Source organism: Pongo pygmaeus, chromosome 20 (assembly GCF_028885625.2).
Source record: "Pongo pygmaeus isolate AG05252 chromosome 20, NHGRI_mPonPyg2-v2.0_pri, whole genome shotgun sequence".
In the NCBI taxonomy this organism is placed as follows: Eukaryota; Metazoa; Chordata; class Mammalia; order Primates; family Hominidae; genus Pongo; species Pongo pygmaeus.
This window is the reverse complement of record NC_072393.2, coordinates 53,971,757-53,995,264: the sequence shown is the minus strand read 5'-3', so window position 1 is coordinate 53,995,264 and position 23,508 is coordinate 53,971,757. Positions and strand designations below refer to the sequence as shown.

The 23,508-nt window shown below is 47.1% G+C and overlaps 1 protein-coding gene across 3 annotated transcripts; it reads left to right on the top strand.

Annotated features, from left to right (window-relative positions):
- Positions 1 to 1,001: 1,001 nt before the first annotated feature.
- On the top strand, positions 1,002 to 17,291 carry LOC129020807 (binder of sperm protein homolog 2-like). Of its 3 annotated transcripts, none has more exons than XM_054465633.1 (5): positions 1,002 to 1,051; positions 6,855 to 6,887; positions 10,881 to 11,021; positions 13,506 to 13,653; positions 17,215 to 17,291. In XM_054465633.1, the coding sequence occupies exons 1-5, from the start codon at positions 1,033 to 1,035 to the stop codon at positions 17,219 to 17,221; spliced, it is 348 nt and encodes a 115-aa protein (XP_054321608.1). In that variant the 5' UTR covers positions 1,002 to 1,032; the 3' UTR covers positions 17,222 to 17,291. The 3 variants fall into 3 exon arrangements, with proteins under 3 accessions (XP_054321608.1, XP_054321611.1, XP_054321609.1); XM_054465636.1 differs by lacking the exon at positions 1,002 to 1,051 and adding an exon at positions 2,120 to 2,178 and having other exon boundaries at positions 10,957 to 11,021; XM_054465634.1 differs by lacking the exon at positions 1,002 to 1,051 and adding an exon at positions 2,120 to 2,178 and having other exon boundaries at positions 10,939 to 11,021.
- The last annotated feature ends 6,217 nt before the right edge of the window (positions 17,292 to 23,508 follow it).

The window sequence follows — 23,508 nt, the reverse complement described above, 5'->3', positions numbered from 1 at the left end:
AAGGTGTTCTGGCTCTGGCTCAGTGTCCTGAACATGCCTTTAATGTGCGGTGGGGGGTGAATCTCCAGAATGTTCCTCACCAGCTCTGTATGGATTTATCATAGCCTCTATAACCTCACAAATATTCAGGAATATCACTGCCCATTGTCTTTGAGAGAAGTTACGTCTAGAATTAACAGCGTTAAAAGAGTGTTCATGAAAAAAGAAAAAGAAAGAAAGGGAAGGGGAGGGGAGGGGAGCGGAGGGGAGGGGAGGGGAGGGAAGGGAAGGGAAGGGAAGGGAAGGGAAATGAAGGGAACGGAAGGGAAGGGAAGGAAAGGGAAGAAGGAAATCAAAGTCAAAGATGCATTAACAGCCAGATGCAATGGCTCATGCCTGTAATCCCAGCATTTTGGGAGGGTGAGACAGGAGGATTGCTTAAGGCCAGGAGTTCAAGACCAGCCTGGGCAACATAGTGAGATCTTGTCTCTACTAAAAAAAAAAAAAAGAAAAAATTAAATCAGCCAGAGTCTGGGCATGGTGGCTCAAGCCTGTAATCCCAGCACTTTGGGAGGCCGAGTGGGCAGATCACTTGAGCTCAGGAGTTTGAGACCAGCCTGGCCAGCATGGCGAAACCCTCTCTCTACTAAAAACACAAAAATTAGCCAGGCATGGTGATGGGTGCCTGTCGTCCCAGCTACTCGGGAGGCTGGGGCAGGAGAATCGCTTGAACCCTGGAGATGGAGGTTGCAGTGAGCCGAGATCACGCCATGGCACTCCAGCCTGGGTGACAGGGTGAGACTCTGGTCTCAAAAAAAAAAAAAAAAAAAAAAAAAAAAGACATTCCAAGGTGGATGCTCCTAGTTTTTCTGAGCACCTTGAGATTGAGAGCAGGGGAGAAAATGCTGTCAAGTACATCTGTGAGAGCAGCTGGAGTAGGAGGGGCAGAAACAGGACAGTATAAAATCAGGTGGCGCTGGCTAAGGTGCATGACACCTGCAGCAGTTGGAGGTGATGCAGAACCTGGTGGGATGGGTGTCGCTGGCTGGCTGCATGTGTGGGCTCAACACAGGTGAGGCGGCAAGGTGGGTGAGTGATGGGAGGAGCAGGGGACAGAGCAGGGGTTGAGACAGACAGGAAACAGATTCTGTTCATTGTCCACCATCTGTTTTGAACACAGCACTGTTCTGTGCAGAATAGAGGACTTGGGGAGACCCAGGTTCCACCCCTGGTTCTTCCTGTTCTTAGTTGGGAGATCGTGGGTGATCGTGCCTCTCTCTAAGCCGTGGCTGTCTCATTTATGTAATAGTAATAATAATCTTTAAGAAAGAAAGAGCTGGGCCGGGTGTGGTGGCTCACTCCAGTAATCCCAGCACTTTGGGAGGCCGAGGCGGGTGGCTCACCTGAGGTCAGGAGATCGACACCAGCGTGGCCAACATAGTGCAACCCTGTCTCTACTAAAAATACAAACGTTAGCTAAGAATGGTGGTGCGCGCCTGTAATCCCAGCTACACGGAAGGCTGAGGCATGAGAATCGCTTGAACCCAGGAGGTAGAGGCTGCAGTGAGCCAAGATTGTACCACTGCACTTCAGCCTGGGTGACAGAGTAAGACTCTCGAAAGAAGGGAAGGGAAGGGAAGGGAGGGGAGGGGAGGGGAGAGGAGGGGAGGGGAGGGGAAGGGAAAGGAGGGAAGGGAAGGGAAGGGAAGGGAAGAAGGGAAGGGAAGGGAAGGGAAGGGCTTTTGATGTATTGTTTTGGGAAGTTCTTCAAGGTCTGTTGTTAAGAAAGTAAGTTACAAAATAAACAGTATATACACTAAGCTATCTTTTGTGCTTAAAAAAAGGGGGGGGTGGTAAATGCTTGTTTGGCTATTCAAAAAATCTATCAAGATTTCACAAGAATTACATCAGTAACTGGCAGGGAAGATGACAGTGTGACTGAGGTCAGACATGGCTCAGACAACTTTGATGTTCTCCCTTGCATAATTCACTTGAAATTCCAACCGTTTGAATCACTTCTCCAGAAAATAAATCTACTAATAGCAAAACCAAGTGACCTGTGTTTCTCATGGTCGTTGTAAGGATTAAAGTAGGAAAGAACTGCCAGTGCTCTGTAGCCAGCCTCCACCAGGAGCACGCTGGAGTTGACACTGATCTATCACTCATTGCAGCCAGGGAGAACATGCACCAGGAGGGGTTGTAAGTAACAGGATGTTAGAAAGAACCTGTTCTATCATGTGGGGTTTGGTTGGGGGCTTTGGGATGGGAGTCTTAAGAAAGCAGAGATTCACTCAAGATTGGATCTGGCCGGGCACAGTGGATCACGCCTGTCATCCCAGCACTTTGGGAGGCCGAGGCGAGCAGATCACCTGAGGTCAGGAGTTCGAGACCAGCCTGGCCAACATGGCAAAACCCCATTTCTACTAAAAATACAAAAATTAGCCAGGCGTGGTGGTGCACGCCTGTAATCCCAGCTGCTTGGGAGGCTGAGGCAGGAGAATTGCTTGAACCTGGGCGGCAGAGGTTGCAGTGAGCCAAGATCACACCATTGCACTCCAGCCTGGGTGACAGAGCGAGGCTCCATCCAAAAAAAAAAAAGATTAGATGCTGTCAGAAAGAGGGTGAAGGAGGGACATTCTATGAGTGGGTCTCTCAATAAATCTTGTCTACAGGGAAGACAGACTAGAATAAGAAGATTTAATCAGTAAAGAAGTAGCAGTCACTTCAGCCATGACGGAGGAGGTGTTGGGTTTTGCGTAAGTTGCACAGGGACCTGATTTTTGCCTGTGCTTACACAAACTTCGGAAGTGACCTTCCTTTATCTCATGGTAGGAAGATCTCAGGGCAAGGTAGAGATTATTATTCTGGGAGATTATGTCCGATAGGAGAACAAGCTGGCCAGCTCTGAGTGCCATGTCAGCTTTCAAATGTCAGGGACTGCCTTCTGTTTTCTCCTTCCCAGAACACAGCAGGCACATGGCTACGTTCTTACACACATGAAAGTAATTCTCCATGTTGTTGTTGTTGGCGGCGGTGGTGGTGGTGGTGGTGGTGTCTCTTCATCATTTGATCAGTTCGAAAAGAAGGAAGATTAAGTGGTAAAAATGCTCATGCTGGCTGGGCGCTATGGCTCACGCCTGTAATCCCAGCACTTCGGGAGGCCGAGGCGGGAGGATCACCTGAGGTCAGGAGATTGAGACCAGCCTGGCCAACATGGTGAAACCCTGTCTTGACTAAAAATACAAAAATTAGCCAGGCGTGGTGGTGTGTGCCTGTCATCCCAGCTACTCAGGAGGCTGAGGCAGGAGAATCACTTGAACCCGGGAGATGGAAGTTGCAGTGAGTCGAGATGATGCCACTACACTCCAGCCTGGGCAACAGAGCAAGACTCCATCTCAAAAAAAAAAAAATGCTCACGTTTGTCCAGAGACACGATGGAACATGAGGTTTAAATCACAATGACTGTAAGGACTTGGTTGTGTTCAGCAATATTCGTAGATGGAATGGCAAAGGACTACTTCCAGGGGCACCACAGTCTGAAAGAAATAGCCCCGTCTCTGAAATCAGACAGGGCTGAACCTGAGTCCAGGCTGCACCTGGTTTTGGCTATGTGGACGAAACACACATAAAAGTATTTCTCTGCTCTTTCATCTGTAAAACTAGAAGATTATAGAGATTAAGGACAATAAGAGTGAAAGATTATAAAGATTAGCTGTCATGTCAGCAGAGCCAAGAGCTCCATGACTGCACAAAGTAGAAAAGTCACCCAGCACCACCTCGGATCTCGGTGTTTAATACAAAATATTAGCACCTGTGGTTTTAACCTAAAATGACAGTCACTCACCAGCTGCACTTGGAGGAAGTTCAGGTTTGTGACAATGTCCCCACGAGGCAAGACTGTTGCAGAGACGCTGTTATACCTGAGCTGCTTCTTAGTTCTGTTTGAACAAGCAATTTCCCTCTCCAAGCCTCCACTCCTGGGCACAATGGTAGATCATGATCATACACATATATTAAAAATATATATCATTATACACTTTGGGAGGCCAAGGAACGAGGATTGCTTGAGGACGGGAATTCAAGACCAGCCTGGCCAACATAGCAAGACCCCTGTCTCTACAAAAAAAAATAAATAAAAATAAATTAAAGATGAAAATATGCATTATTGGCCAGGTGTTGTGGGGTTCATGCCTGTAATTCCAGCATTTGGGGAAGCCGAGGTGGGAGGGTCACTTGAGCCCAGGAGTTTAAGACCAGTCTGGGCAACATGATGAAACCCCATCTCTACAAAAAAATACAAAAATTAGGGGGTGTGGTGGCCCACAACTGTAGTCCTAGGTACTCTGGAGGCCAAGGGGAGAGGATCACTTGAGCCCAGGAGGTCAAGGCTGCAGTAAGCCATGGTTGCATCACTGCATTCTCCAGCCTGGGTGACAGAGAGAGACCCTGTCTAAAAAATATATATATATATACACATATATATACACACATACACACACACACACCCACATATATACATATATATATAATATAACAATACCAACTACCTATGAATTAGCATCTTTTTATCAAAGATAAAGAAAGTCAGCCAGGCACAGCACTTTGGGAGGCCGAGGTGGGCAGATCACTTGGGGCCAGGAGTTTGAGACCAGCCTGGCAACATGGCCAAACCCCATCTCTACTAAAAATGCAAAATTAGCCAGACGTGGTGTTGGGCGCCTGTAATCCCAGCTACTTGGGAGGCTGAGGAATGAGAATCTCTTGAACCCGGGAGACAGAGGTTGCAGGGAGCCAAGATCACGCCAATGCACTCCAGCCTGGGTGACAGCAAGACTCCGATCTCAAAAATAAAATAAAAATAAAGAAAGTAGGCTGACTCTGGGCACACTGCCTATGAGTTAGCCCTGTTCCATAAGGAGCAGTAAAAAAGGAAAGGAGAATAGAGGAGAGGAGAGGAGAGGCGGAGAGGGGGAGAGGGGGAGAGGGGGAGAGGGGGAGAGGGGGAGGGGGGAAGAGGGGAGTGGGGGAGGAGGGAAGGTGGAAGGGGAGTGAGGGAAGGGGAAGGGGGAAGGGGAGAGGGGACGGGGAGGGGAGGGGGAGGAGGGGAGGGGGAGGAAGGAGGGGAGGGGGAGGTGGGGAGGGGGAGGAAGGAGGGGAGGGGGAGGTGGGGAGGGGGAGGAAGGAGGGGAGGGGGAGGGGAGGGGGGAGGGGGACAGGAAGGGGAAGGGGGAGGGGGAGCGGGGGAGGGGAGGAAGAGGGGAGTGGGGGAGGATGGAAGATGGAAGGGGAGTGGGGGGAGGGGGAAGTGGGAAGGGGAGGGGGAGGGGGAGGGGGGGAGGAGGGGAGGGGAGGGGAGGGGGGAGAGGAGGGGAAGAGGGACACGAACGGGAAGGGGGAGGGGGGAGGGGAGGAGGAGGGGAGGGGGAAGGGAAGTCTATTCCCTTGCACAGAAAACTGGCACTTCTGAGGTCAGATCAACATCTACGGAATGCCTGCTGTGTGCCCTGACAACGCACGACTGTGCAGAACAGTCTGTGAAGTCAGACTTCTCGAGCTTACGCCTAATTCCTACAAGCCGACCGTAGACTTTCTGGCAAGTTGTCCCTTTATAGCACATCTTTGTATCTGTCAAACTTGGGAGGTGGGGCTGGGAGGGAAGGGAGTTATAAATTCGCATCTCTCCCTCCTGAGGCTGTTGTGAAGATGAAATGAGGCGGCAACTGGAATGTGGTGATGGCCAAGTCAGCCTGAGTCACTGTTATTAGACAGAGGCTCTGTGGGAGGTGTTGGTACAACAGACACTTAAAACGCCCTAAAATAGGCTCAAGGATGATAAAAGAGCACAATTTTCTAGGAGAAAAAAAAGAAAAACCCACTGAGGCTTCTGGGAAAATGCAGTGAACCGACACGTTGTTTTCCTGAAACGTGGACATAGGGGTGAAAGCTAGAGATTCTCTCTGACCTGGAGAATTGCAGAATTTCAGCAAATAGGTGGACATTGAATAACATTGATAGAGTGAGTTTACTGTCACCTAACCCTAGAAAAGCCTTTGGAGGAGCCAGACGTGAGGGCATGTGCCTATAGTCGGAGCTACTCAGGAGGCTGCAGAGGGCAGATCTCTTGAGCCCAAGAGGTCAAGATCAGCCTGGCCAATGGAGCAAAAACCCATATCTACCAAATAAAAAGACAAAAATTAGCTGCGCATGGTGGTGCATGCCTGTCCGTCCCAGAGGGGACAATGGTTTGAGCCCAGGGGGTTGCGGCTGCAGTGAGTCATCTTTGTACCACTGCCCTCCAGCATGGGCAACACAGTGAGACTCTGTCCCTCTCAATAAATTAAATAAACAAGCAAATGTTTTAAAAATGAAAAGAAAGCCTTCGGAATGCTCAGAGTTCCTTATCTGAATAAATGGGCTTTCGGGCTGGGTGCCGTGGCTCACACCTATAATCCCAGCACTTTGGGAGGCCGAGGGAGGAGGATCATTTGAGGTCAGGAGTTCGAGACCAGCCTGGCCAAGATGGTGAAACCCCATCTTTACTAAAAATACAAATATTAGCCGGGTTTGGTAGTCAGCACCCATAATCCCAGCTACTCGGGAGGCTGAGGCACAAGAGTCCCTGGAACCCAGGAGGCGGAGGTTGCAGTGAGCCGAGATCCATCTCAAAAAAATAAAATAAAATAAAATAAATAAATGGGCTTTCGTGAGTAGACGCACAATCTCCCAATCAGAAGTGTTCATGGATATGATATTGTAGGCGTTTTATAACAGAACAGTAGGCTGCGTGAATGTTGAGGTACTTTTCACAGCCATTACTCTGGGGATAGAGTAACTTACGAGGTGATCTAAATGTTATCCTTTTTTTTCTCTTTCAGAACTGATTGCACATTTGCACCCTCCGACTCAAGGTAAGGAGACCATCTCTTAGTTTGTTAGCGTCTCACATGCTAGCCCCACCCCTTAAGCAATATTATATTCCTAAAGTCCCTTGCACTTTCTTGCCATCTCACCCTTTCCTCTGCTGTTCTTGTGGCGTGGAAGGCTCTCCATTGCCAGGCATGGGGACTCACGCCTGTAATTCCAGTAATTTGAGAGACCAAGGCGGGAGAATCACTTGAGCCCGAGAGTTCGAGACCAGCCTGGGCAACATAGCAAGACCCTATCTCTACTAAAAACACAAAAATTGCCGAGGAGTTGTGGTGAGAACCTGTAATCCCAGCTACTCATGAGGCTGAGGTGGGAGCATCACTTGAGCCCAGGAGGTTGAGGTGCAGTGAGCTGTGATCACGCCTCTGCACTCCAGCCAGGGCAGTGGAGTGAGATCCTGTCTCAAAAAAAAAAACAAAAAACAAACAAAAAAGGCTCTCCGTGGTCACAGCAGCCAAATCATGTTTCAAGATACAGTTCATTGTTCAATTCCCACCTATGAGTGAGAACATGCGGTGTTTGGTTTTTTGTCCTTGCGATAGTTTGCTGAGAATGGTGGTTTCCAGCTTCATCCGCGTCCCTACAAAGGACATGAACTCATCCTTTTTTATGGCTGCATAGTATTCCATGGTGTATATGTGCCACATTTTCTTAATCCAGTGTATCATTGATGGACACTTGGACACAGGAGGGGGAACATCACACACTGGGGCCTGTCATGGGGTGGGGGGAGGGGGAAGGATAGCATTAGGAGATATACCTAATGTAAATGGCGAGTTAATGGGTGCAGCACACCAACATGGCGCATGTATACCTATGTATCAAACCTGCACATTGTGCACATTTACCCTAGAACTTAAAGTATAATAAATAATAATAATAATAAAGCTTCTGGACGGGTGCGGTGGCTCACGCCTGTAATCCCAGCACTTAGGAAGGCTGAGGCGGGCGGATCACAAGGAAAAAAACAAAAAGATCCAGTTCAGTTCGCTCTCCAAGATTTCCTCCCTTGCCTCTCCAAAAACTACTCTCTTCTCCGTTGTAACTAACATCAGCATTTGTGCGGCAGCTTTTTGTTTGTTCATTATTTTGTTTTATTTTTAATTAACAAATAATAATCGTATATATTTGTGGGGTAGAATTGGATATTGTGATGTATTTACACTGAGGAATGAGTAAATCATGCTGAGTAACATATCCATCACCTCATATACTTATTTTTTTACGGTCACAACATTTAAAATCTAATTTTTCGGCCAGGCGCGGTGGCTCACGCCTGTAATCCCAGCACTTTGGGAGGCCGAGGTGGGCAGATCACCTGAGGTCAGGAGTTCGAGAGCAGCCTGGCCAACATGGTGAAACTCTGTCTCTACTAAAAATACAAAAATCAGCCAGGTGTGGTGGTGTGCACCTGTAATCCCAGCTACTCGGAAGACAGACAGAAGAATCATTGAAACCTGGGAGGCGGAGGTTGCAGTGAGCAGAGATCATGCCATTGCACTCCAGCCTGGACAACAGAGCGAGACTCCAGCTAAAAATAAATAAATAATAAAATAAAATCTAATCTTTAGCAATTTTGAAATTTAATAGTCACCATGCTGTGGAATAGATCTCTAAAACTTATTCCTCCTGTCTAACTGAAACTCTATCACCCTTAACATCTCCCTAGTCCCCAGCCATCCCCCCAGCCTCCAGTAACCACCATTCTACTCTCTACTTCTATGAATTAAACTTCTGAAAAAAGCATGGTAGTTTTTATTGTTTGCTTGTTTGTTTGATAAATTGAACAGCCTTATCGAGGTACAATCTACATTCCATAAAATTCACCCATTTTAAAGTTTACCATTCAACAATTTTTAGTAAATTTACAGGCTAGGCGCAGTGGCTCATGCCTGTAATCCCAGCACTTTGGGAGACTGAAGCAGGAGGAACAGTTGAGCCCAGGAGTTCAAGACCAACCTGGGCAACATAGCAAGACCTTCCCTTTACAAAAAAATAAAAAAATTAGCTGGGTGTGGTGGCACGCACCTGTAATTCTGGCTACTCAGAAGGCTGAAACAGGAGGATTGCTTAATCCCAGGAGTCTGAGGCAGCAGTGAGCTGTGATCATGCCACTGCACTCTAGCCTGAGGGACAGAGTGAGATCCTGTCTCTTTAAATTAAAAAAAAAAAAAAAAAAAAAAAAGAGGCTGGGCGCAGTGGCTCACGCCTGTAACCCCAGCACTTTGGGAGGCTGAGGTGGGCAGATCATGAGGTCAGGAGATCAAGACCATCCTGGCTAACATGGGGAAACCCCATCTGTACTAAAAATACAAAAAATTAGCTGGGCGTGGCGGCACACGCCTGTAATCCCAGCTACTTGGGAGGCTGAGGAGGGAGGATCGCTTGAGCCTGGGAGGCCGAGGCTGCAGTGAACCATGATCAAGCCACTGGACTTGAGCCTGGGTGACAGAGGGAGACCCTATCTCAAAAAAAAAAAAAAGAAAGGATAGGACCAGGTGATGGGCGAGAGGTAAATTTGACAGCATAGTGACAAATACAAAAAGATTCAGAATGTGGGCGCCAAAACAAAAATTTGGGAGGATAGCCGGGCACGGTGGCTCACGCCTGTAATCCCAGCACTTTGGGAGTCCGAGGCGGGCGGATCACGAGGTCGGGAGATCGAGACCATCCTGGCTAACACAGTGAAACCCTGTCTCTACTAAAAAAATATAAAAAATTAGCCAGGCGCGGTGGCAGGCGCCTGTAGTCCCACCTACTCAGGAGGCTAAGGCAGGAGAATGGCATGAACCCAGGAGACGGAGCTTGCAGTGAGCCGAGGTCACGCCCCTGCACTCCAGCCTGGGCAATAGCGAGACTCCGTCTCAAAAATAAAAAAAAAAAGATTAGAACAAAATGCTTGCCCACTTTCTCATCATGACTTCTCCATGTGCCCATGATTACCTCATCTCCATTCCTCTCCCATCTCTAAAAAGAAAAAGAAAAAAAGACTCCAGAGTTTTGGCTTAGGGAAATCAGGTGTGTAGTTGCTAGAAGAATTCCATGAAAAGGAAGCCAGCAACTCCAGCCTGCTTCCAGCCCTGGGTTGAATTAAGGCTTCCTTTGATCTTCGCTTGTATCTTCCACCACACACAAGAAAGGCAGTTAGTGAGACCAGCTCACTGTCATTACTTTTAGTGGCAAAAACCGCAATTACTTTTGCTGCAACCTAATACATGCAGATATGGGGGGATGTATGAGAAGCACGGTGCAGATAATCGAGATGGACATTTGAAAGTCAATTCCCTTTGTCCGGCTGGGCGCAGTGGCTCATGCCTATCATCCCAGCACTTTGCTGAGATGGATGGATTCCCTGAGTCCAGGAGTTCAAGACCAGCCTGGCCAACGTGGCAAAATCCCGTCTCTACAAAACATATAAATATTAGCCAGGCATGGTGGTACCCATCTGTAGTCCCAGCTACTTGGGAGCCTGAGGCAGGAGGATCACTTGAGCCTAGGAGTTTGAGGCTGCAGTGAGCCATGATTGTACCACTGCACTCCAGCCTGGGCAACAGAGCTAGATCCTGTCTCAAAAATAAAAAACTAAAATAAAAAATCACTTTGTAAGCTGGCCCTACATTCAGCGTGTCTTGTCTTTTTCTTTTCTTTTTTTGTTTTTGTTTTTGTTTTTTTTTTGAGACGGTCTTGCTCTGTTGCCCAGGCTGGAGTACAGCAGTACGATCTCATCTCACTGCAACCTCTGCCTTCCACGTTCAAGGAATTCTCTGCCTCAGCCTCCTGAGTAACTGGGATTACAGGTGCCCACCACCACGCACAGCTAATTTTTGTATTTTTAGTAGAGACGGGGTTTCACCATCTTGGCCAGGCTGGTCTTGAACTCCTGACCTCATGATCCACCCGCCTCAGCCTCCCAAAGTGCTGGGATTACAGGCGTGAGCCGCTGCGCCCGGCCCAGCGTGTCTTTTCTTTTCCAGTGATCTCCCGTGAACCCTGTGTCTTCCCATTTACCTATGATGATGTCACCCACTACAGCTGCATCTCCATCCACAGTGACTTTGACTGGTGTTCCCTTGACAAGGAATTCCAAGGCAGGTGGCGCTACTGCACGGGGCTGGGTGAGTATCCTAGGTTGGACTATCCTAGATGCCCAGGACCCAAGAAGTACTTAATAGCAGCTGGCTACATGGTTTTTGGTGTCAGACAGACTTGAGTTCAAATCCTGACTCTTTTACAAAATTTTAATTGCTTTGAAAATAGCTCAGTGTGGTCAAAAAAAAGCATGGTTTGGCCGGGTGTGGCTCACACCTGTAATCCCAGCACTTTGGGAGGCCGAGGTGGATGGATCACCTGAGGTCAGGAGTTCGAGACCAGCCTGGCCAACATGGTAAAACCGCATCTCTACTAAAAATACAAAAATTAGCCAGGTGTGGTGGTGCACACCTGTAATCCTAGCTACTCGGGAGGCTGAGGTAGGAGAATCTCTTGAACCCAAGAGGAGGAGGTTGCAGTGAGCCAAGATCACACCACTGCACTCCAACCTGTGTGATAGAGTGAGATTCGGTCTCAAAAAACATAAAAAGTAGCATGGTGTGCCGTTAGTTCAGCAGTGATTACACTTAAACTCTAAACTCTCAGGAAGGCCGGGCACAGTGGCTCATGCCTGTAATCCCAGCACTTTGGGAGGCCGAGGCGAGTGGATCACAAGTTCGAGACCATCCTGGCCAACATGGTGAAACCCCATCTCTACTAAAAATACAAAAATTATCTGGGCATGGTGGCAGGTGCCTGTAGTCACAGCTACTCAGGAGGCTGAGGCAGGAGAATGGCTTGAACCCGGGACTCAGAGGTTACAGTGAGCCGAGATCATGCCACTGCACTCCAGCCTGGTGACAGAGCAAGATTCCATCTCAAAAACAAACAAACAAACAAACAAAGCCTCTCAGGAAATGTGAGTTAGTACAACCACTATGGAGAACAGTTTGGAGGTTCCTCAAAAAACTGAAAACAGAGCTGCCATACTGTTACCAGATGGAAGGTCTTGACGGTCAGTTGTCCAGGTTCTTGGCGTGTTAAACAAAGAATTGAACAAAACACACAAAGCAACGAAAGAATGAAGCAACAAAAGACAAAGCAACAAAAGCACGGAGTAATGAAACCACAGATTTATTGAAGCAAAAGTACACTCCACAGAGTGGGAGCTGGCTTCAGCAACAGGCTCAAGCACACCAATTACAATGTTCTCTAGGGTTTTCATTAGGCTGGAAGAATTAGGTAACACCCCTAGGTCCCCTTTAGATGCCTCCAATTGGTTACACCTTATAAGGGATTTGCCCACGACCAATCAGAGGCTGAAGTGGAGACCTGGCCCACAGTCAATCAGAGGCTGGAGTGGAGACTTCTGTCTTGTTATCATAGGAGTGAGGATGTAGCCTGGATGCTGCCTAATCTTGCCTAGAACTGGCTGCACCTGCTGTTCTTTTACTTATACCTTAACCCTTGGTTACCCTAAATCCCTGTTCTATAGCCTCAATACGATCCAGCAATCCCACTCCTGGGTATATTCCCAAAAGAAAGGAAACTCAAACGTCAAAGAGACATCTGCACTCCCATATTTATTGCAGCACTGTTCTCAATAGCCAAGATTTGGAAGCAACCCAAGTGCCCGTCAACAGACAAATGGATAAAGAAAATGTGGTATATATGCACAATAGAGTACTATTCGGCCATAAAAAAGAATGAGATCTTGTCATTTGCAACAACATGAATGGAGCTGGAGGTCATTTTGTCAAGTGAAATAAGCCAGGCACAGAAAGAGAAACTTCTCATGTTCTCACTTATTTGTGGGAGCTAAAAATTAAAACAATTGAATTCATGGAGACAGACAGTAGAAGGATGGCCATGAGGGGCCGGGAAGAGGGAATGGGGTGGGGAAGTGGAGAATGACTAATGGGTAAAATAAATAATTAGAAAGAATAAATAAGATGTAGGCTGGGCTCGGTGGCTCACACCTATAATCCCAGCACTTTGGGAGGCCGAGGCGGGCGGATCACCTGAAGTCAGGAGTTCAAAACCAGCCTGGCCAACATAGTGCAACCCCATCTCTACTAAAAATAGAAAAATTAGCCGGGCATCATGGCGGCACCTGTAATCCCAGCTACTTAGGAAGCTGAGGCAGGAGAATCACTTGAACATGGGAGGCAGAGGTTGCGGTGAGCCAAGATCGTGCCACTGCACTCCAGCCTGGACAACAAGAGCGAAACTCTGTCTCCAAAAAAAAATACATAAATAAATAAAAGAATAAATAAGATCTAGTATTTGATGGCACAGTAGGGTGACTATAGTCAATAACAATTTATACATTTTGAAATAACTAAAAGAGTATGACTGAATTGTCTGTAATACAAAGGATAAATGCTTGGGATGATGGATATCCCATTTACTCTGATGTGATTACTATGCATTGTATGTCTGTATCAAAGTATCCCATATACTCCATAAATATATATGCCTACTAGGTACCCACATAAATTAAAAATTAAACAATTTTTTAGAAACTGTCTATGTTCATAATTCTTCCTCTGCCCCCATTTTCCCTGCAGATCCTCCTCAGTGTGTCTTCCCCTTCTTCTTCAGACAAAAAGTCTTTCACAATTGCACCAAGGAAGGCTATATTTTGAATCGGAGTTGGTGTTCATTGACAAACAATTACAATAAAGATAGGAAATGGAAGCAATGTTCTCCTCAGAAGTAAGCTGGTTGGGGAACGGTGGAATGGGGGATCCTATAGATCTTTTTTTCTTTCTTTCTTTTTTTTTTTGGAGATGGAGTTTCGCTCTTGTTGCCCAGGCTGGAGTGCAATGGCGCGATCTTGGCTCACCGCAACATCCGCCTCCTGGGTTCAAGTGATTCTCCTGCCTCAGCCTCCTGAGTAGCTGGGATTACAGGCATGTGCCACCACACCTGGCTAATTTTGTCTTTTTAGTACAGATGGGGTTTCTCCATGTTGGTCAGACTGGTCTGGAACTCCTGACCTCAGGTGATCCACCCACCTTGGCCTCCCAAAGTGCTGGGATTACAGGCATGAGCCACCGCACCTGGCCCCGTATAGATCTCTTAAAGTGAGAATCCTCTGGAGTAAGGGAGTGGGGAGCTTGCAGCCCAGATTAACTGGTAATGGCTTAGACCAGGAGTTGGCAAACATTTCCTGTGAAGGGCCCAATAGTAAATACCTTAGGCTGAGCAGGTCATGTGGTCTCTGTCACAAATACTCAACTCTGCCATTACGGCACAGAAGCAGCCAGAAGCAATACAAAAACAAATGAACAGGCCAGGTGTAGTGGCTCACGCCTGTAATCTCAGCACTTTGGGAGGCTTAGGCAGTAGGACTGCCTGAGGTCAGGAGTTGGAGAACAGCCTGGCCAACATGGTGAAACCCCATCTCTACTAAAAATGCAAAAATTAGCCAGGCGTGGTGGCATGCGCCTGTAGTCCCAGCTACTCAGGAGGCTGAGGCAGGGGAATCACTTGAACCCAGAAGACAGAGGTTGCAGTGAGCCAAGATTGCACCACCGCACTCCAGCATGGGCAACAGAGCAAGACTCCATCTCAGAAGAAAAAAAAGAAAAATAATAAATGTGGCTGTGTTCCAATATTTTTTTAAAAACAGAGACTCACTCAGTCACCCAGGCTGGAGTGCAGTGGTGCAATCACAGCTCACCGCAGCCTCAACCTGCCAGGCTCAAGCGATCCTCCCACCTCAGCCTCCCAAGTAGCTGGGACCACAGTCGCATGCCACACACAGCTTGTGTTCGTCGACAAAAATTTACAACAAAGATGGAAACATCTTTGGCCAATTTTTTTATTTTTAGAGACCAGGATTTCACTGTGTTGCCCAGGCAAGTCTTGAATTTCTGGGTTCAAGTGATCCTCCCGCCTCAGCCTTCCAAATTGCTGAGATTACAGGTGTGAGCCACTATACCTGGCCCAACAATATTTTATTTATGTATCCTGAGATTTGGATCTCATATAATTTTTAGGTATGGAAAAGTATTAGTTTCCTGTTCTTTTTTTTTTTTTTGGCCAGCCATTTAAAAATGAGAAAACCATTAGTTCATGGCATGGGCTGTACAAACACTGACAGTGGGTTGGGTTAAAGTTGGCCACTGGGCCCTATTAAAAAGACCTCTGACCTCTGACCTCTGGCTTGGATGATCAGTCCTTGATCCCAGGCTGGTGAAGAAATGTTTAGTTTCCATTGAAAAGAGGCCAGGCACGGGGGGTTCACACCAGCAATCCCAGCACATTGGGAGGCCAATGTGAGAGGATCACTTGAGTCCAGAAGTTGGAGACCAGCCTGGGCAACATAGTGAGACCCCCATGTCTACAAAAAATAAAAAAAATTAGGCCGGATACAGTGGCTCGTGCCTGTAATATCAGCACTTTGGGAGGCCAGGGCAGTAGGATTGCCTGAGGTCAGGAGTTTGAGACCAACCTGGCCAACATGGCGAAACCCCATCTCTACTAAAAATACAAAAATTAGGCAGGCGTGGTGGTGGGCACCCATAATCCCAGCTACTCAGGAGGCTGAGACAGGAGAATCACTTGAACTCCGGAGGTGGAAGTTGCAGTGAGCCGAGATCGTGCCATTGCACTCCAGCCTGGATGACAGAGCAAGACTCCGTCTCTAAATAAATAAATAAATTAATTAATAAATAATAAATAAATATTAGCTGAGTGGGCATGATGGTACTGCACTCCAGCCTGGGTGACAGACTGAGACCCTGTCTCAAAAAAAGAAAAGAACCCCAGCTCTACTAAAAATACAAAAAAATTAGCTGGGCGTGGTGGCCGGCGCCTGTAGTCCCAGCTGTCAGGAAGCTGAGGCAGGAGAATGGCGTGAACCCGGGAGGCGGAGCTTGCAGTGGAGCTTGCAGTGGCCGAGATCGCGCCACTGCACCCCAGCCTGGGCGACAGAGCGAGACTCCGTCTCAAAAAAAAAAAAAAAAGAAAAGAAAGAAAAGAAAAGAAAAACACAAGAGAAAGAGAGAAAAGCACAGTCAGGAGAAGACATGGGAGAGTCCACGCACCCCCATGCTCTGTGTTATTTAGTAAGGATTTGATTGATCACAATAAGCTCTGGCCACCATGCTGAGTAATTCCTGCACAGCACCTCATTTAACCTTCACCATGACCTCAGGAAGGGACTATAGGAATCATCACACCCATATGCCAATGAGGAAACAGGCTTGGGAGTCTTCGGCTCTGTCCAAACCCAGGTGTCAAATCCCATCACCTTAACAAGATGTTATTCAAAGACCACTCATGAATAAGCACCATTCAATGAGCCCCTGCTATAAGCTCTATTATAAGCGTCTCACTCACGACCTCTCTCTCCATCAAAACTGCCATTTTATGTATATGGGAATGGACATGGCAAGCCTGAATGTCTTAGCCCATCAGCCTCTAAGAGACGAAGCCCCAGACAGAACCCAGGGTCAGTGGTGGTTAAAGTCAGTCTTCATTCCTTCCCAAAAGTATGATGCACTTGTCAGAACTCAGAGCCATTTATTCAGAAACATCTTTGGAGTCATTATTCATAACATCAGTGGCACGGAGACAAATATTCCTGTGGGGCATTTCGGTTTTTTGTGTTTTTTTATTTTTTTATTTTTTTTGTTTTGTTTTGAGATGAGTTTCACTCTTGTTGCCCCAGCTGCAGTGCAATGGCACGATCTCGGCTCACTGCAACCTCCCCCTTCCGGGTTCAAGTGATTCTCCTGCCTCAGCCTCCAAAGTAGCTGGGATTACAGGCGCATGCCACCACGCCCAGCTAATTTTATATTTTTAGTAGAGACGGGGTTTCACCATGTTGGCCAGGATGGTCTTGAACTCCTGACCTCAGATGATCCACCCGCCTCAGCCTCTCAAAATGCTGGGATTACAGGCGTGAGCCACCATGCCCAACTGAGACTGTCCATTTTTAACAACTTTCTTAACGCTGAAAATAATTAATTTGCTACATTTTTTTTTCAAATACTAGCAATGTGGTCATAAAAATAATCCGTAATTGTATATTTAATTTGAAAGTCAAAGAGAAATACTTACACCCTTCTGAGGCCACTGATCTTTCAAGCTCCTCTGCCCTTCTCCTGACCCATTTACCCGTGCTATTTTGTTCTTGGGAATAGACCAGATCTCCCATCAGGTGGAAAAAACAATTGTCTATCAGGGTGAGAGACAGACTGTGATACGGATCCTTGCAGGGTGAAAAACTATGACATCGTTCTAACGCTTCTTTTTCCTCCACAGTACTTAGATACCTCTTGGTGTTCTTGAAGAGACAGAAGTCACACATTCATCAGCTTCCTCTCCAAATATAATTCTATCCTTTCCAATCCTGACCATTCTGATCAATAAAGATTTGATCTCTTTTCCACGTTGATTACTCCTTTTATTGAAAAAAGGCACAGCCATGGCCAGGCGCAGTGGCTCATGCCTGTAATCCCAGCACTTTGGGAGACTGAGGCAGGTAGATAATTTGAGGTCAGGAGTTCGAGACCAGCCTGGCCAACATGGTGAAATCCCATCTCTATTAAAAATACAAAAATTAGCCAGACATGATGGTGCGTGCCTGTAGTCCCAGCCACTTGGGAGGCTGAAGCAGGAGAATCACTTGAACCTGAGAGGTGGAGACTGCAGTGGGCAGAAATTACACAACTACACACTCCAGCCTGGGCGACAGAGCAAGACTCCGTCTCAAAAAAAAAAAGGGGGCCAGGCACGGTGGCTCACGCCTGTAATCCCAGCACTTTGGGAGGCTGAGGTGGGCAGATCACTTGAGGTCAGGAGTTCGAGACCAGCCTAGCCAACATGGTGAAACTGTCTCTACTAAAAATACAAAATTTAGCTGGGTGTGGTGGTGGGCGCCTGTAATCCCAGCTACTCAGGAGGCTGAGGCAGGAGAATCTCTTGAACCCAGGAGGCGGAGGTTGCAGTGAGCTGAGATCATGCCAGTGCACTCCTGCCTGGGCCACAGAGCAAGACTCCATCTCAGAGAAAAAAAGGAAAAGAAAAGAGGTGCAGCCAAAGCTCAAAGGTGATTAAGACAATACTGACAGTGATGGGGTGGGGAGCCAGTAGGGCATTTGTGGGGAAGAACTTGCATTCAAATCAAGATCCTGATGACAAATAGTAATTGCATCTATTTGTGGGGTATAATGTGATGTTTTGCTATATGTTTACTATCTGGTATTATTAAGTCGTTATAATTAACAAATTCATCACCTCTCCTGCCATTTAAAAACAAGATCCCGATAAATTGCTAACAGTATAATCTTCGGTAGGTTAACTAAATTCCCAGAGAGCTTCAAGCTTCCCCTCAGACGATTTTAAACTTTTTAAAATGAAGTCGAATATGCATTTGGAATTTTTTTTAATTTTAAGTTCATATAAGATGCAATTAACCTTTTTTTTTTTTTTTTTTTTGAGATGGAGTCTCGCTCTGTCACCCAGGCTGGCGTCCAGTGGCACAATCTTGGCTCACTGCAAGCTCCGGCTCCTGGGTTCATGCCATTCTCCTGCCTTAGCCTCCCGAGTAGCTGGGATTACAGGTGCCCACCACCACGCCTGGCTAATTTTTTGTATTTTTAGTAGAGACTGGGTTTCACCGTGTTAGCCAGGTTGGTCTCGATCTCCTGACCTCTGATCCGCCCACCTCAGCCTCCCAAAGTGCTGGGATTACAGGCGTGAGCCACCACGCCCGGCCGCAATTAACTATTTTTAAATGAACAATTCAGTGGCACTTAGTACACAGTGTTATGCAACCATCACTTCTATCTAGTTCCCAAACCTCATCACCCTGAGAGAAAACCCTGTACGCATTAAGTAATCACTACCCATTCTTCCTCCGTCCCAGCCCCTGGCAAAAACTAATCTACTTTCTGTCTCCATAAATTTGCTGATTCTGAATATTTTATATAAATGGAATTATATGGCCGGGCGCAGTGGCTCACGCCTGTAATCCCAGCACTTTGGGAGGTTGAGGTAGGCGGATCACCTGAGGTCAGGAGTTCAAGACCAGCCTGACCAACATGGAGAAACCCCATCTCTACTAAAAATACAAAAATTAGCCAGGCATGGTGGCGGGCACCTATAATCCCAGCTACTCAGGAGGCTGAGGCAGGAGAATCACTTGAACCCAGGAGACAGAGATTGCAGTGAGCTGAGGTCACGCCATTGCACTCCAGCTTGGGCGACAGAGCGAGACTCCGTCTCTAAATAAATAAATGGATTTATACAACATACGGCCCTTGGTTCCTGACTTCTTTCACTCAGCATGTTTTTTAGATTCATCCACATTGTAGCATGTATCAGTGCTTCATTCCTTAGTTTGTCTGAGTAATATGCAATTATATGGATATACCACTGGTCTACCCACTAATATACATGCTTTTGAGACAGAGTCTCTCTCTGTCGCCCAGGCTGGAGTGCAATGGTGTGATCATGGTTCAGCACAACCTTGGCCTCCCAGGCTCAAGCGATTCTCCCACCTCAGCCTCCCCAGTAGCTGGAATGACAGACATGCACCACAACTCCCAGCTAATGTTTTAATTTTTTGTGTAGCGATGAGGTCGCTATGTTTCCCAGGCTGGTCTCAAATTCATGGGCTCAAGAGATTCTCCTGCCTCAGCCTCCCAAAGTGCTGGGATTACAGGTGTAAGCCACCGCACCCAGCTAAATTTTTTAAGTGTGTATCATTTGTGAGAGCTAGATTCATTTTCGAAACTAAATGTAACCACACCAGACTGGCTCAGTTTTTATGTAACCAAGTTGTGAGTTGTTTTCCCGTTGCCATGGGCCCCTAGGTTCAAAGTCTCATAACCTGGGCATCCCCAGATGAACCAACTGTGTAACCTCAGGGGTAGCTAAGACCCAGGAGCAGACTGAGGAGTGGGGACTGAATTAAACATTGGAGGCTACAAGGCAAGATCCAGGATCCAATCAGATCAAGCCCTGTTATCACCCCATCACAGGATCCAATCAGATCATGCCTCCTGGCATCACTTTCTTGCAAGATCCAATCAAATCATGCCTCCTGGCATCACTCACTGCAAGATCCAATCAGATCACACTTCATTACCCTATGCTTATAAAACCCACCCCAGCCCCCCAGCTCAAGCATGTTCAACTTCAGCAGTGACTTACAGACGCTCAGACCACAGAACTGGAAGTTGACTCAGGACATAGCATATGAACCTGTCCCTCTGGGTATGGACTCATGATCCAGCTAGAGTCATGACTCTTCTAACTGATAATGGAGGTAAGGGAAGACTTTTCTTCTACCTGAAGTTTCAGGAGATCAAAGGAAGATGCTTAAGCCTTGTTCCCTGCTATGAGCCAAAAGCCCACATGCAGTAGGAGAATGAAGCAGATGCTTCTGAATCCGGTTATCTGGAATTCTACCTCCACCTTTTCCTTGGTTTGGTTATTTGAGACAACAAAGTTCCCTCATTGCTGATGTTAATTCTATGAGTCGCCTCCATGAAGTCCCAGCCTTCTCGGAATCTTTCACACAAATAATACTTCATATGAGGAAGCAGATACCCATGTTTGAAGAAGAGTGTGAAAACTTCAAGAAGAATTAAAGTTTAGACCAGAATTATGGATAAAGCACGATGGCTTATTAAGCAACTTCGGAGCTTTTTGGAGAAGCATGCTTTCTCTGAATGCTTGTTGTTCTGCTATGCCAAGAAGTGATCTTCTTGGCCCAGCACAGTGGCTTACACCAGTAATCCCAGCACTTTGGGAGGCCAAGGCAGGAGGATCACTCGAGCCCAGGATTTCTAGAGCAGCCTGGCCAACATGGTGAAACCTCATCTCTACTAAAAATACAAAAATTAGCCGGGCGTGGTGGTGGGCACCTGTAATCCCAGCTACTTGGGAGGCTGAGGCAGGAGAATCGCTTGAACCCGGGAGGCAGAGGTTGCAGTGAGCCAAGATTGTGCCACTGTACTCCAGCCTGGGCAACAGAGCAAGACTCTGCTCTATCTCAAAAAAAAAAAAAAAAAAAAAAAAAAAGAGAGAGAGAGAGATAGAGAGAGGACGAAAGAGAGCCTTCCTACCAGAGAAGGCTCCCACAAGTCAGGGTCAGGGGGTTCAGAACAAAGCCTTTGGACTCACACCTCCGCTTTCTGGCTGTGAGACTTCCTTTCCCTGAATCTCAGTTTCTTCATCTACATAACGGGCATAAGCATGCCTGTCTCAGACAGAAATAGGCCCATAGCTTCTAACGGGATAAGCTTGGGCCATGGTTTTCTGAAAGTCACATAACGAAAAATATAATGCTGCTAAGAGCTGGTACTTATATAACACTTAGTATGTAGTAGTCACTACGCAATGTTTTTGTTTCTTTAAGAAGGAGTCGCTGTCGCCCAGGCTGGAGTGCAGTGGCGCAATCTCAGCTTACTGCAACCTCTGCCTCCCAGGTTCAAGTGATTCTTGTGCCTCAGCCTCCCAAGTAGCTGGGATTACAGGCACCGCCAATCACCCCCAGCTAATTTTGGTATTTTTAGTAGAGATAGGGTTTCTCTACGTTGGCCAGGCTGGACACGAACTCCTGATCTCAAGTAATCTGCCTACCTCGGCCTCCCAAAGTGCTGGGATCACAGGCATGAGCCACTGTGCCTGGCCTACATGTCTATGTTTATTAACTGGTGCAGTCGTCCTGTGAGGGAGGTACTGTCATTATGACCATCATACAGAAAGGGAAGCTGAGGCCCAGAGATGTTATGTGACCTGCCCATGGACACACAGCCAGTAACTGGCAGTACCAGGGTTCATTCTGTCTCTTGACTGTATGCTCTTAGCTGGTCAAATGCCTGTCAGTCATGACAGCTAATTTTATTAAGTGCTCAGTGCGTAACAGGTACTATGCTAATCACTCCTGGCATTAACTCATTCAGTTTTTTTTTAATTTAATTTTTTTATATAAAAATTTTTTTTAAATGAGATGGGGTCTCACTATGTTGCCCAGTCTCGTCTCCAACTCCTGGGCTCAAGCAGTCCTCTCACCTTGGCCTCCCAAAGTTCTGGGATTACAGGTGTGTAATCCACTGTGCCCAGCCAACTCATTCAGTTTTCACAGTACCCCTTGATGGTTGATCTGGCTTTTCAGACTCATAATAATAATTTTTCTAGCCCTAACTGATGATAATCATAGCTAATGTAGAGCACATAATGTGAGCCAGACACAGTGCTGGGTACTTCTCCAAGTGTCCTTCTCATGAATATTCTTTTTTTTTTCTTTTTTGAGACAGAGTCTCACTCCATTGCCCTCAGCTCACTGCAGCCTCTGCCTCCTGGGTTCAAGCGATTCTCCTGCCTCAGCCTCCTGAGTAGCTGAGACTACAGCCGCGCACCACCCCGCCCAGCTAATTTCTGTATTTTTAGTAAAGATGGGGTTTCACCATGTTGGCCAGGCTGGTCTCGAACTCCTGACCTCAAGTGATCCACTTGCCTCGGCCTCCCGAAGTGCTGGGATTATAGGCATGAGCCACCATGCCTGGCCAGGAATATTCTTTACCCATCACAGTAAATTCAGCCACCAAGCAGTTAAGTCATAAAAGTGTCAGATGTTTTGGAAAACAGGTCAGCAATTCCTGAGAAAGTTAAACATAGCATTACTCTATAACCCAGCTATCCCATTCCTAGGTATATACCCAAGAGAAATGATACATCCACACAAAAATCTGTACATGAATGTTCATAGCAGTATTATTCATAACAGCCCCAAAGCAGAAACAACCTAGATGTCCAAACAAAGTGCGGCCTTATCCATCCAACAGAGGATCACTCAGCCATGAAAAGGAATGCAGCTCTGCCGCTTGCCACCGGATGGATGAGCCTGGAAAACGTCACGCTGAGTGAAGGAAGCCAGATACGAAAGCCACAGAGTGCATGATTCCGCTCACATGCAGTGTCCAGAACAGACACATCTACAAAGACAGAAAGGAGACTCGTGGCTGCCAGGGCCTGGGGAGATGAAGAGTGACTGCTAATGGGTGGGGAGTTTTTCGGGGGAGATGATGAAAATGTTCTGGAATTAATTAGATAGTGGTGATATTAGGCCAGGCGCGGTGGCTCACACCTGTAATCCCAGCACGTTGGGAGGCCGAGGCAGGTGGATCACTTGAGTCCAGGAGTTAGAGACCAGCCTGGACAACATGGTGAAACCCCGTCTCTACTAAAAATACAAAGATTAGCTGGGCATGGTGGTGGGCGCCTGTAGTCCCAGCTACTCAGGAGGCTGAGGTGGGAGAATCACTTGAACCTGGGAGGCAGACGTTGCAGTGAACCAAGATCATGCCACTGCACTCCAGCCTGGGTGACACTCTGTCCCCCCCCCAAAAAAAAGGCCAGGCGCGGTGGCTCATGCCTGTAATCCCAGCACTTTGGGAGGCCAAGGTGGGCAGATCATGAGGTCAGGAGTTGAAGACCAGCCTGGCCAATATGGTGAAACCCCGTCTCTACTAAAAATACAAAAATTAGCCAGGCGTGGTGGCATGTGCCTATAGTCCCAGCTACTCAAGAGGCTGAGGCAGAAGA

What these genes read in the sequence shown, in the direction of transcription:
- LOC129020807 (XM_054465633.1), top strand. An exon ending in TTTGCACCCTCCGACTCAAG is followed by an intron (nt 6,888 to 10,880) that starts GTAAGGAGACCA and finishes TTTCTTTTCCAG; the next exon opens with TGATCTCCCGTGAACCCTGT. An exon ending in GCGCTACTGCACGGGGCTGG is followed by an intron (nt 11,022 to 13,505) that starts GTGAGTATCCTA and finishes TTTTCCCTGCAG; the next exon opens with ATCCTCCTCAGTGTGTCTTC.